At 38.1% G+C, this 14,487-nt stretch overlaps 1 protein-coding gene across 2 annotated transcripts in view; it reads right to left on the minus strand.

Moving 5' to 3' along the window:
* The window catches only part of KAT6A (lysine acetyltransferase 6A), a 122,768-nt gene that overhangs the window by 34,426 nt on the left and 73,855 nt on the right, over positions 1–14,487 (minus strand). Inside the window, exons 5-8 of one of the 2 annotated variants that reach the window (XM_037055456.1) lie at positions 14,278–14,359; positions 11,265–11,379; positions 9,346–9,662; positions 5,960–6,078 (exon numbers count right to left, since the gene is read on the minus strand). In XM_037055456.1, the coding sequence (XP_036911351.1) occupies positions 5,960–6,078; positions 9,346–9,662; positions 11,265–11,379; positions 14,278–14,359 (633 nt within the window). Of the gene's footprint in view, positions 1–5,959; positions 6,079–9,345; positions 9,663–11,243; positions 11,380–14,277; positions 14,360–14,487 lie in introns of both variants that reach the window. The other variant, XM_037055455.1, reaches the window with a different exon arrangement.

The raw sequence follows: 14,487 nt of genomic DNA on the forward strand, positions 1-14,487 counted from the left end.
TTACTTTCCCAGTTAAACTGTAAGGTCCAAAGAGTGAGAAAATTTTTTTAAAACCTGTTTTGTTCACTCTTATATATCCAGTATCTGGCACACAGTAACCAGTACTCAGTAGTATTTATTGTTAAATGAATATTATCTATGAAGACTTTAGCTATTACCTATGTAGTTTCACCTATTGCTGGTGTGCTGGTAACTTGGCAAAGCTCCTACCCAAGCCCTGCTGACCCCCAAATACAAGTCTACAAAAGTTCTCCATTTTAGGCTTTATACAAATCCCCAATTTATTTAAGTATGGTCTCTTCCTCCATCCAAAAAAGCTCCTCTTACCACATTTAATATCATCATGTACTCAAAATAGAAAACTGGGAGACCTATTTGGTTCCACCTTCTCCTTCAACTCTAATTTCTAACCCAACACTACATCTTTTCCATTCTATCCTAAATCTTTCTCAAAACCTCTGCCTACTGTACCTCCTGTGCTTTCACTTAGACTCTAGTCACTTCTCATTCTGACCACTGTAATCACCAGACTGACAGATGTCCTTGTTCAGTTATTCTTTAAACCACTATGCACGGAATCACCTGAGATGAGTTTTTAAATGCAAATACAATCATGTCATTCTCTTTTTAGAATTTCTTCAGTAGCCATTCAAGAGCTATTTGATTAGTTTAAAAAGTTACTGTAATGCCCTCACTGTTATTACTCGCTAGTTTGGGCGTCATCCCATAAAGCAAAGGGTCAGGGGTTTGGTTCCCATCAGGCCACGTGTCTAGGTTGCAGTAAGAGAGGCAACCAGTTGATGTTTCTCTCTTACCAGTGTTTTCCTCCCTCTCTTTCTCCCTCCCTTCCTCTCTCTTAAAAAAAAAAAGGAAAAGAAAAGATACAGTAACTAAAATGTACCACAGGATTTGTGATCTGGTCTATATTCACTTTTCAACCTCATCTCTTACTTGAACGCCAGCCAAATTAACTACATGCAGCTTCAAGGGTTCATTAAACTTTTTTACACCCAAACTGTTCTATTTGAAATGCCCTCCTCTTCCCACTCAATAGTAAATTGTTACTAATTCCTTCAACACCCTGCTACAGTGACTCTCCTAACATTCCTGGATAGATATTTTCCTGTTTATTCTCACTGCATCTTATGCAAATCTCTTTGGTAACATTATACCATAGACTGGCAGTTAAGGGTTAAGGATCTGGGTCAGACTGCCTGGGTTTAAATACTGATTCTAAAATTTAATTATATAACTCTAGGTAAGATACTCCTTCTAAGACTTCTATTTCTTCATTTGCCAAATGAGAGCAAATAATAACAAGGTTATATTTAAAAGCCCAAATAATAACAAAGTTATATTTAAAGCTCAAACTGATGTTGCAATATATAGCACCTGGAACACAGTAAAAGAGTACCTATTACTAATTACATACTTTTATTACTTGTTTCTAAATGTCTCTACCACTAGAGGGCAGAGACATATTTCCTTTCTTCTTTTTTTCGTATTTTCTATTTATGCGTGTATTCCCAGCACCTGTCCCTAAGATTGCTAACAGCTGCTCACATTTAGCACTCACTACACAAATGACACACTAAAGCATCTTGCAAGTAGCAACTCATTTAATCATTTCAACAAACCTAGTAAGTACCTTGTCCAACCAAGGTTACTCAGCAGAGATAGGATTTGAACAGTCTGTTTCTACTACCCAGGCCTTTCACCACTCTTATTAAAATACTCACTAAAATTGTGCTAAGTTTTTAAATAAACATACTCAAAACCTAAACAGCTTTATATCTCTTATGATTATGGGTAAACTCCTAAGACATTAAGAGCCCCTCACTCCCCATCCCTAATTTCATCAGTACCAAGGAGAAATCACTCCAATAAAAAAAGCAGTTATGGGGATACCTTATATTCCTGGCATTGGAAGACTAATAATGTCCTCTGACTAGCACTCAAAACTCACCAATATCCAGTTACGTGCTAGTAAGTCAACCTATTTCTTACCATTCCTAACAAATGTCCCACTCCATTTTATCTCTCAAACTAAACTACCAACAGTCCTCCCTTTGCATGGTGCCATGTTAACCGAAATTTACACGTACCAGAACTGGGATCAAATCTCAGCTGCCACAGAAACATATAAAGCATGGACATGATTCTGATGTGTGCATTTCCATTAATGCAGTGCATACACAGTAAGGACTGCCTGTGTCACCACACGTTTATGGGCAGCCATTTTGCTTTCTACGCCCCTCAGTGTGACTTGCACCAGGGAGGCCCTCAAATATCTGTGGATCTGACAGACTGACCATCACAATGTCTCTTGTATTTATAGTCGTTATTTCTCAGAGCTGAAGTTAATTTTTACTGCACCTCGTAAGCCCTCTTTCTCTCCATTTACCTAAAGTCTAACCATCCTTTAAGCCTCCTTCTTCTGTGAATGTCCGGATCACACCAATTCTTACTTATTCTTAGTATGCTGTGAAAACATGGAACAGCGTGTATCATTTAATACAGCGACAGACTACATACACTGGTGTACTATACGCCACTGTTCTCTGTTTCATCTTCCTATATCACTTCCCTACTTGCACTCAGTACATGCCTTATGATTTTGGTGCCTCTGTAACATTTTTTGACAGGGTAATGCAGAATGTTGAAGTCACACAGGCCTGCGTTCTAACTCCACCAAAAAAGTCACTCAACTAAAAGTCAGTTTCCTCATATGTAAAATGGGGATAATAATCTTTACCTCAGAGAAGTAAGAGTTATCAAACCTACCTTACTGTATTTCTAATAACTATTAAATTCTTTAGGCAAAATATGTATATTTTAGTACCCCAGATTTAAAAACTGCTGTAACAATCAAATCCTTCAAAACTAAAAATCATTAAAATTACGGAAATATAATGTGATTTTTGGTAATATCCTATGAAAAAACCATTCTATATATTTCAAGAAGGCCGTTGTGCTCCAATGGAATGAGCTGAATACAAATGCTTCTTTCTGGTGATGGATCTTTTAAGAAAAAAGGACTTCCGCCAAGATGGAGGCATAGGTGGAAACACTGTGCCTTCTCCCACAACCAAGTTTGAATACAACAAAGGTTTGGAGAACAAAGACACAGCCAAAAAACAGAAAACGGAATTATACGGAAGTCCAACAACAACGAACTGTTCAACAGGGACAGTAAGAGGGGCGGAGCCAGCAGCGGGGCAGGGTCGGGCAGGAAAGATCCCCCGACCTAGGCACGCAGGTAGACCGGACCCAGTCAGGGTGTGGGGCAGACTGACCGAGGTCGCACATTTGTGCACAGTGAGACGGACCATGCAGGCCCCAGGGGGCGAACCCAGTGGTGGAGGGCTGACGGTGGTGGCGCACTCGCGTGCAGTGGGACGAAACGAGCGGGTCCCAGTGACAGTGGCAGCTGCGGTGGGAGGCAGCAGACGGGACACCATTGCTCCTCTTTGACCCCGCCCCCACATACAGCCTCACAACCCAGTGACTGAGTTGCCCTGCTCTGGTGAACACCTAAGGCTCCGATCCTGCTACGGAACAGGCACGAACAGCCCAAAAGATGGCGCAAGAAGAACTCAAAGTCCCAGAGCCAATAACTCTAAGTGACCGAGAGATTGCCAGCCTCTCAGACACACAGTTCAAGACACTGTTTATCAGGATGCTCACAGAACTGGTTGATTATAGTCACAAATTAGAGGAACATATGAAGGCTAAACTAATTGAAATGAAGGGAGATGCACAGGAAACCAATAGTGATGGAAAGGAAACTGGGACTCAAATCAATGGAGTGGACCATAAGGAAGAACGAAACATCCAACCAGAAAGGAATGAAGAAATAAGAATTCAAAAAAATGAAGAGAGGCTTAGGAACCTCCAGGACATCTTTAAACGTTCCAACGTCCGGATTATAGGGGTACCAGAAGGGGAAAAGAAAGAGCCATGAGTGGAAAACCTATTTGAACAAATAATAAAGGAGAACTTCCCCAGTCTGGCAAAGGAAATAGACTTCCAGGAAATCCAGGAAGCTCAGAGAGTCCCAAAGAAGTTGGACCCAAGAAAGAACACACCAAGGCACATCATAATTACATTAGCCAAGACTAAAATGAAGGAGAGAATCCTAGAAGCAGCAAGAGATAAGGGGACAGTCACCTACAAAGGACTATCCATCAGACTGCCAGCGGATTTCTCAAGAGACCTTATAGGCAAGAAGGTGTTGGAAAGAAGTATTCCAACTCATGAAATCCAAAGACCTACAGCCAAGATTGCTTTATCCAGCAAAACTTTCATTTAGAATGGAAGGACAGATAAAGTGCTTCTCAGATAAGGTCAAGTTCAAGGAGTTCATCATCACCAAGCCCTTATTATATGAAATGCTAAAGAGACTTATCTAAGAAAAAGAAGATGAAAAATATGAACAGTGAAAGGACAGCAAACTCACAGTTATTAACAACCACACCTAAAACAAAAGCAAACCAAGAGGACAGCTAGATCAGGAGTGGAACCATAGAAATGAAGAACACATGGAGGGTTAGCAACAGGGGAGTAGGAGGAGGAGAAGCGAGGAGAAGGTACAGAAAATAGCATAGACAGTCGGTAGAAAATAGATGGGGGGAGGGCAAGAATAGTAGGGGAAATATAGAATCTAAAGAACTTGAGACACGTGGTCATAAACTAAGGGGGGGGAGAATCGTGGGGGAGGAAGTTTGCGGGTGGAGGGGAATGAAGGGGGGGAATAGAACAACTGTAATGGTATAATCAATAAAAAAAAAGAAAGAAAGAAAGAAAGAAAAAATATTTGCTCCGGACTCCTAAGGTCATTGTTAAAATAAAATTCCAGAACAGAAGCCTATGCTAGTAGTTTTTATGCTTCTATTTTTCTTTCCAGGGTTTCTTTTTTATAAAGTGTACCTTATATAGGAAACAACAGAACATAGTACCAGGCAAACTATATCCTTATTTCTCCTGAAATAAAAACAAAAAGTCAAAGCCAATATGAATGACCCTTTTTGATAAAAATCTTGCTAAGCATTTAAATAACTCTTGAATTAGAAATATATCACAAGAAATTTAATTACACAAGATAATCACTATGCACAAGTACTGGGTTTGCTGTTTTGAATTCCTACCAAATTACAAACTCTGTATTTTACTCATATAGCCCCTATACTGGGCATAGTTTTTATAACAAAAGAGGCACTCAATAGATGATGGGTTGTTGGTTAGATGGGTTCCAAATATTAATTCTGTTATCATTTATCCCTTAATGGTAAACTGTAAGACTGTCTAAGACGCTAATAAAATCTTTATTCAAAAGTTTTGAAACAAAGGTTGAAGCAGTTTCTACTCGCCATGCGGAGGCTATGAAAATGACTTAGCTCATTATCTTTATGAATGCTTTCATTATTCAAAACATCTTCTAATCTAATCAACAGCAGTTTTCCTGTTGGCTACAACCCATATAATTACATATAAGTCAGAGAACCAAGGAGCCATCCTTGGTGACCTCTTACTCTTTCAAATTACACAGAACCTACCACCAAGTACCACTAAGTTCATCTCTAAAATATATTCTAAATCCATCTACCTCACTCCCCTTTCCACTGCCACCTCTCTAGTTGTCAGTTTCTTTCAGCTAGACCATTCAAAATTAGTTTCCCTGCTTCTACTCTTACCTAAATCTAATCCATTCTTAATATGGTGGCCAAGGAAAAACAATTTCTAATGCAAATCTGATCCTGCTATTTCCACTACAATTATAATAAACACCCAAGTCCTGACTTACAGAAGAAAAATAATTTTGCAGAGAAGAAACATAGCAGAATATTCCCAGATCAGATGGATCAATTGCTGTTACTGCTCTATCTACAACACAATTAATCCTCTCTCTCTCACCCATAAACAAATGATCTGACTGTCCTATCCAAACAGCCAACTTTACCTGCAGTGCTTGTTCCTGGATGTCACGAAATAATTCCATGTCTTTCTCAGTCATGATTTCTTGGCTCCCAAAAAGCCGCTCCTCATTTTCTTGTTTGCCATCCCAGCCATCCTGATTGTCTGCACATAAAGAAAGGGTTCACACATTATTAATACTCTCCTTAGTTTAGTATATTATCTAGAAAAAATTTCAGAAGCCTCTGCTTTGGTTAGGAGACCCCCATCTTATATGTTATCATTTTATATGACAGAGAAGAGGATAGCATTAAACTAACTCCTAGAAAGATACTAGTCAATAAAAAACATACAAGGTATACATGTTATATCAACCTTGTAATAAAAACCCTGAACTGTCTTCTTAAAAATACTACATAACTAAATTTAAACTTCATTAAAAAGAAATTACATTTTAACATACTATAATATTGTGTTGGCCAAAAAGTACATTTGGTTTTTCCGTAAGATAGCTCTAGTGCCACTTAGTTGTCTTTGACTTCACTTGAATCAATTGTTAGGTTTGCACTGTGACAGCTGTCATATCAGCGTGCATTTGAAACAAAAATTATCAAAATGGGTGAATTATTTTGCAGTCATTTTAATATAGAAGATGAAAGAAAACATGTAACATTTTAGGCATATTATGCTTTATTATTTCAAGAAAGGTCAAAATAGCCCTGGCTGGTGTAGCTCAGTGGATTGAGTATGGGCCTGCGAACCAAAGGACTGCAGTTCGATTCCCAGTCAGGGCACATGCCTGGGTTGCAGGTCAGTGCCCAGCTGGGAACACACGAGAGGCAACCATACATTGATATTTCTCTCTCTCTCTCTCCTTCCCTTCCCCTCTAAAGATAAATAAACAAAGTCTTTTAAAAAACCCAGTAACCGTCTGGTTTGCAGGCTGGCACTCAATCCACTGAGGCACAGCAGCCAGGGCATTAAAAGAATTTTTAAAAAGAAAGGTAAAAATACAACTTCAATGCAAAAAATATATTTATGCAGTGTATGGAGAAGGTACTGTGACTGATCAAATATGTCAAAAGTTGTTTGTGAAGTTCTGTGTTGGAGTTTTCTTGCTGGAAGATGCTCCGCAGTCAGGTAGGTCAGTTGAAATTGACAGTGATCAAACTGAGACATTAACTGAGAACAACCAACTTTATACCATGTGGGAGAGAGCCGACATACCAAAATATCCAACTCAATAAAGTTATTGGTGAAAAATGATAAATGTGTCTTTTATTTCAAGGAAAATACCACACGAACTTTTTGGCCAACCCAATACATACAAAAGCAGAACAGGAAAGGGTCTAAGAAGTATAAAATTTATTTTAAAATAGTATGAATATAATACTTTGAGTGTAAGTTTTACATAACATCCAAATACTGTTTTTTCATTCCTTGGTAGTATGGGAAAAGTTTGTTAAGACACAATTTTCATCACCTAAGAGGAAACCAAGGAAAATTGGCTCATTTTAAACTTCCCAGTGATCCTGCAATTATTATAAGGCCAGTACATTCTTATCTCAGCATAAAGATAACCTTTGAAATAGCGACCCTTAACTGATGTCAAGCAGCACCAACCCCCTTCACATTCAGGGTGCCTTTTAAAGTACCAGCTCCACAAAACTGAGGATCACAGACGATAATCCTCTGATTAAGTATGAAAAGTTTTAATAACCAACCCACTGAATGATGCATCTTCCTCAAATGGACAAAGAAATTAGTAAAAAGAGTACTGGGGGACCACGTAGATCATTATACTTTGCATTTGAAGATGACGCTGCTGATAGTGTCATCAGCATTTCTTCTCTGTATGAGGGTGGCTGAAAAGACCAATTAGTGAGACAGTTCTTTTCACATCAACTGCACATATAGGCTGTCTGTTATTCATTTAGTATAAGAAAAGGGACAAGGCCTCACTGTTCACAATATTCCCAAAGTGAAAAAAAAAAAAATGTAATCTAAAGATACTATGAGACTTTAACGCCCCCTAGTGTACAACACAGGTAGATGCAGGCACAGATATAGTACAGCACTCAGTGGTAGTTTGTCATCAGATGGTGTGAAGACTGCTCCTTAAACTCTAAAACTCATAAAATGACAGAGAAAATTAAAGCAGAAGTTCACACTAATGCCTAAAGCTCAATATTGGTTCTCTGTATACTTTATACATTTGCTCTAATAATTTCTATTTCTGAAGCTTTCCAGTAGATTGTTCTAATAATCCATCCACAATGGAATGGTTAATTCAAGAATGCCTTTCATTAAGATCTGCTTTCTGAGTTTCTTTCCATCTAAGCTCAACCTAAATGGGCTTATCTTCTCCGATAAACATGATCAAACTGGAGCTTATCTATAGTCTGCATACCGATAAAGGCATGAAAAGTACTTAAATGCTAAAGGAGTAATTAGTTGATTGCCACTCTGGTGAAAAGCTGATCGATCAAGGGAGACCTGACAATGATGAGAACTTTCTCTTCTGCACTGGACAAATCACCCACTTATGTAAGCAAGAGCATGGAAGCAGTGAACACCATCACCAACAGGACGATCAGGGGAGGAAAACAGAAGGGATTTAAAATCCCTTACTGCATACGAGACAAAAGAGGCTTGGGATCCAAAATGTCCATTCTCATTCTTCTACTTTCCTCAGAACCATTTCTACTTTCTTCACAGGGTTTTTCTCTAAACTCAAAGCACTTGAGCAATAAGGCTAGTTTAAGCTTTAACTATCTGAGCAGCTAATCAAAATTCTCTCCTCTGACTGGAGTCACCTGGTATACTATTAAGTCTTCTCAATAGATGTGCTCTTCTCTGAAAAGTACAGAATTCAGCCTACTACATAAGTAAATGGTCTGAAGCTATGGTTCTCTCTCTTCTCCCCCCAACCCCTGCGCAGTATAAGCCATTTAAAAATAATCACAACTCTATTTGCCAAGATTTGAAGTAGAAAAATCAATGATCTTTTATTTGCATATACTCCTCTCATGTTTAAATCAAGAGCATTTTGTCCTCCCTTACTCTTTCCTATTTCCTTCTGGCAGGAAATAAGCATAATGATGCTCATCACATGATTTCAAAATTTATCAAATGTCAAGTTACCCTTGATTCAAGATTATAGCCCAAATTTCTGTAGGCAGACTATTGGCTGTTCTGCCAAACAAGCACCTTCTTCTGTCTAAAAGCCCCTACGTGTCCAATCTGAAACTTCATGTCTAGCTTCTAAATTCTTGCTGTAGTTATCACCTTATTATGATTAAATATGTATGGTTGGTACATCCTTATATTCCAGAACCAATTCCCAACTACGAATCTATTCCAGATAACCAGTGTTATTCCCAATAACACACTTTAGGAACACCTTCTGCTTCTAGGCGAACACCCTTTTACCTGCGGGCCAGTCTGAAGTGCTCGTTTTCCTGTTGCCCTTTTTCCGGATTCTGTATTGCTCAGAGTAGTCCACCACTTCCCCTCGTGGTTTCCGCCCGTCAGGGGAAGGGGTGAAGAATTTGGTAAGGCCATCAATGAGCCCTTTGGTTTTCTTGTTGAATTTCAAGGAAGCGCTGCTATCGCTGCAGAAGTCCAAGCCATCTATTCGCTCTAAATATCCTTCTTCTGATGATGAGGCTGATTGGCTGGAGAGTGTGATTTTACGTTTCCGACCCCTTCCAGGGCCAGTCCGAACTTTGCTGAAGGGACCTTTTGATCTAAAGAATCAAACAGGAAAAAGGGTAACTATTAAAAAGAAATCTGTATAAGGTTTCTGTTTAATATGTAACATATAATTAGTAAATAACCTAGAGCTTTATTTAAAAATCTGTATCATTAAGAATATTTCATAAACTATAAATATTATATGAACTAGAAGTAATATTACTTAAAATTATTAATTTACAAGTAATTTGGCCCTGGCCAGGTATCTCGGTTGGTTAGAGCATCATCCTGATACGCCAAGGTTGTGGGTTTTACAACCCATCAGAGCACACACAAGAATCAACCAACGAATGCATAGATGAGTCGAACAACAAAAATGATGTTTCTTTCATTTTCTCTTTCTCTCACAAAACAAATTTTTTAAAAAGAAGTAAATTAGCACAGAATAATAAAGTTATTCATAAATTAAAAATTCTTTCCAAGAAGCCTAGTTAATTTACAGTGAAATGACTCCTGGGCCAGGAGTCAGAAGGCACATTTGAGTCATAATTCTGTCACTTACTAGCTGTACATCTTGAACAAGTCACATTCTCTCTAAGTATCAGTCTTCATCTGTAAAATGAGAGCTGGACCAGAGAGCAAGTAAGATCCTTCCAGGTACAAAGTCCTGTGATCTCTGTACCAACTCAGACTGATACTTTTACCTTTAAACACAAGGATGGGTTACTCTCTGAAAGTGAGGAATCAAAAGATCATTTCACAGAAAAATTAAAGCTGACTTAAGATTTAAAATATAAACTACAACAATGCTGGGTTCTGTATATTTCAATATGCTGTTCCCCATTCATTTCAGATATATCACCTTTAAGATAGTCTTAAATATAGAACAGGTAAGTAAAGTTTTTTTAGAATAAAGAGAGATTTACAGGCCTAAAGATATTTTACATATCATCTAAAGTAAATTACCTTAAAGACACTTAAAAAAAAAACAGGTAGAATTAGCTATGGAATCTTGCCCCACCTCCTCCAGACACAGACCAGTTTCCTAGTCCCTAAGGGATAATTATATCCTGATTTCTGCTAATAGATCAAAACCTTGCATTATTTTACCATAGGACATAAAAATGACACTTAGCTATGACTTCAACAATAGAAACTATCTAGTCATTTGTATATCTAATAGAAATAAATTAATCAGACTAATATCAGGAGATCTGTGAAGTGCTATAGTAACACGATTCTTTCTTTCTTATTTTTATATAAGGCGATAGTTAAGAGGCAGGCATCGGTGCCAGACTACATGGGCTTTAATCCTCCAGCTCAATATTTTACTACAAACTTGTACGAGTTAATCTCTCCACGCTGTAGTTTCCACCTTTAAAAAGTAAGAGTGAACATAGCCCCTGCGCTTCACTGGGTTGCTGGGAGAGCTACATGATTTAACACAGCACGTAAAGCAGTTAGAAAGCGCCTTAGCACTCTGTTAAGAGATTAATAAATGTTAGTCATTATTATTATATAAAAGTGCCAGTTATAACCACTGAAATTTTTTCCATAAAGCAAACAAGGGAATCCTACACTACAGAGAAGGCCCTATCCTTTTCTCCCCTCACCTTGCCACAAGTACAACTTACACCGTGTTTTGTTTCTTTAACCTGTTTTTTGGACGTCCTATTGGATTAGCATAGCGCCGTTTTATCTGTGCCGCCTTCTTCTGTAGAAGTTTTCGTCCTTTTTTCCTAGGTCGACATATTTGACATATCCACATGCCTATAAAGAGAGAGCATTCCACATAAAAGCACAATCGATGTAAACACACTGAAAGAGTTCGGATACCCTGTCAAGAGTTCTTAACCTCTTTCAGATCAAGGATTCTCATTTGAAAATCTGATGAAAGCCACCCAGAAAAATAAGCATGAAAACATATACACACAAAATTCAACGAAAACTAAAAGAGATTCACAAATATCTGAGGCCCACACATGGCTGGAATCCACTGATCCTCAGTTAAAAATCTCTGCTCTATACCTAGCACCCAGATACTAGTTTCTAATTACCATTATACAAGAAAAGACACCAGGATTTCATAGAGCACAGGTGGCAAACACAAGGTCCCTAAGCTGAATCCAGCCCTCCATCTTGTTTGAGCCACCCCAGAACCTTGTTTCTACCTGGCGGCAGCACCAACCTCCTTGCCCCTAGATAAGAAGTAGTTACATTTATTTATACAGCCCTAAAATTACATTTGGCCCTTTGAAGGCAACTGCGAGGTAGATGTGGCTGTATTTGACACCCCTTCTGTTGCTGTGTTTTCACTCATTTTCTGGTGAAAATGAGTTTGACACCCCTGCCCTAGAGTAATGACTAGCGCAGGGAAAATACAAGATAACCTAGAACATCCTGTGATGCTAGAAAATCAAGAAGTGCTCAGAAGATGATGAAGGCATACCAAAAGGACACAGGAACCAATTTGAAGGAGCTCCCAATAGTCAAATCTGGGTCAAAGTGAGCAAAACAGAAAATAATCACAGCAGTGAGTTAAAACCCACAGAATAAAATAAATGTGATGAGTCCATGATGATATAAATTAATTAAACAAATAAATGGGAGAAAGAAATAGCTTTTCCCCACAAAATTCCAATTAATAAATATAGAAGGAATGATAAAAATAGAAAAATCACCATTATCAAACATCACAGTAAAAATTGGTGCAATGCATAAATTTAGCAATTGCTACACGCTAAAGTTTGTGGGTGAAGAAGAGGGATAACTTAAGGTTTCTTCAGTGCAACCAAGTGATTGACGTTAATACTATTCGCAGGGACACATACAGGTGTAACACCATTATAATGCACTGACAAGGACAGAGCGTTACTTTTGTGGGGCTCTTGTTGAACCTCAAAACCTCAATCTAATCATGATAAAGCGAGAGACAAACCCAAATGGAGGGACTTTCTACAAAATAATTAACCAGCAAGCACTCTTCAAAAGTGTCAAGGTCAGGAAAGACAAAGTCTGAGGAATTAACACAGTCTGGAAGAGACTAAAGAAATATAACAACTAAATGTAATGTGAGATTCTGGATTAGATTCCAGATCAGAAAATTCAAATAAGGCCTGCAGATTAGTTAATCATATCAAACCAATATTAGTTTCCTGGTTTCAATAAATGTACTATGGTTTTGTAGAATGTCAATAGGGGAAGCTGGCTAAAGGGTCAATGAGAACTCTCTACACTACTTTTACCACTTTTCTGTAAGTCTGAAGTTGTTTTAACATGTTTCCTGCTTTACACTGCTATAAAATTTCTTTTGTAGGCATTAAATACATAGGAATAAAATCCTAAGAAAATCTTTCTTATCTTGAAGGATTCTCAGGGAGCCTTTTGACCAGATTTCAAGCAAATGGGGAAGGAAGGAAAGGGGGCATTTATCTGCCAATACGTACAAATTTAAGACTTTTCAAAAGGTAACAATCAATAGAGTGGCATAAAAGGGACTCAAGTAAGATCCTAAAGTAGAATAACTTGGTTATAACCTAAGTCCTTTTCCAACAACAGAACATTTTTTTCCAAACAGACATCAAAAATCCTATAAACACGATTCCCAGTCAGGGCACATGCCTGGGTTGCAGGCCAGTTCCCAGCAGGGGACTCACAAGAGGCAACCATACATTGATGTTTCTCTCCTTCTCTCCTTCCCTTCCCCTCTAAAGATAAATAAATAAAAAATATTTTTTAAAAATCCTATAAACATCTTACTTAAGAAACCTATAGATCATAAAATCAGAGATGAAAATGAAATCTGTGATAAAACAAAGCATAGGACTCTGTATTTTTTTAAGAAATTATAAGCATATGATAGGATGGAAGTCCAAAGACAGGCAACCGTCCTAACAGGACTCAGAGAGCTGAGTAACATTACACTGTATACTATGATTTGGGCACTTGTTTGTTTGCAAAGTATTTTCTAAAAAAGAATATCATAATAATAGTAAGTTTTCAATAAACCAGAGACTCTAATAGCTCTAGATCCCTCAAAAGTGATGAGCCATGATATAATCAACATGACCTAATACAATTTCATTTCTTCTTTTAAAGAAAAAGATATTTCAAAATATTACATATGGCAAGCATTTTCTCCTCTAACTATAGGACTGGCAAATATTTATAAACGAACCACTTCATCCTCCATGGGTGCTTAGATATTGAAAAGAAAGGAGAGTAATAATAAATCCATATCACATAAGAATGTCAGGAGCTACCCTGGCTGGTGTGGCTCAGTGGACTGAGCACCAACCTACAACCAAAGGGTCACCAGTTTGATTCCCGGTCAGGGCACATGCCTGGTTTGCAGGCCAGGTCCCCAGTAGGGGGCACACAAGAAGCAACCACACATTGATGTTTCTCTCCCTCTCTTTCTCCTTCCCTTCCCCTCTCTCTAAGAATCTATCTATCTATCTATCTATCTATCTATCTATCTATCTATCTATCTAAAAAAGAAAGAATGTCAGGATGCCTAAAAGAAAGACTGTTCCTACCTTTAAGGTGAAAGCTTTCTCCCTACTTACACAATGCCAAGTAAAAAGATGCAAATTACTCTTCATTTTAACATAGATAAAAGGTGCTTTCACTAATATTGCCACTTTGATTTCAGAAAGTATTTGTCACCTTTTGGCATCCGGGTGAGTGGTGGATCACAACACTCCATGTGAAAACCTCGGTCACAGGAATCACAAAAGAGCATGTTATCCTAAAAAAAGAGAAAGGACAGCTCTGCTTACGCTTATGAAAGAGAAACATATCAGGATCATGACTTCATAAAATGCAGGAAGCTTCAACGGTATCAGAAAGGAAATGAGCTATTATAATAGTAAAAGT

Source organism: Sturnira hondurensis, unplaced genomic scaffold, assembly GCF_014824575.4.
Source record: "Sturnira hondurensis isolate 20B ecotype Veracruz unplaced genomic scaffold, ASM1482457v3 Scaffold0008640, whole genome shotgun sequence".
Taxonomy (NCBI): domain Eukaryota; kingdom Metazoa; phylum Chordata; class Mammalia; order Chiroptera; family Phyllostomidae; genus Sturnira; species Sturnira hondurensis.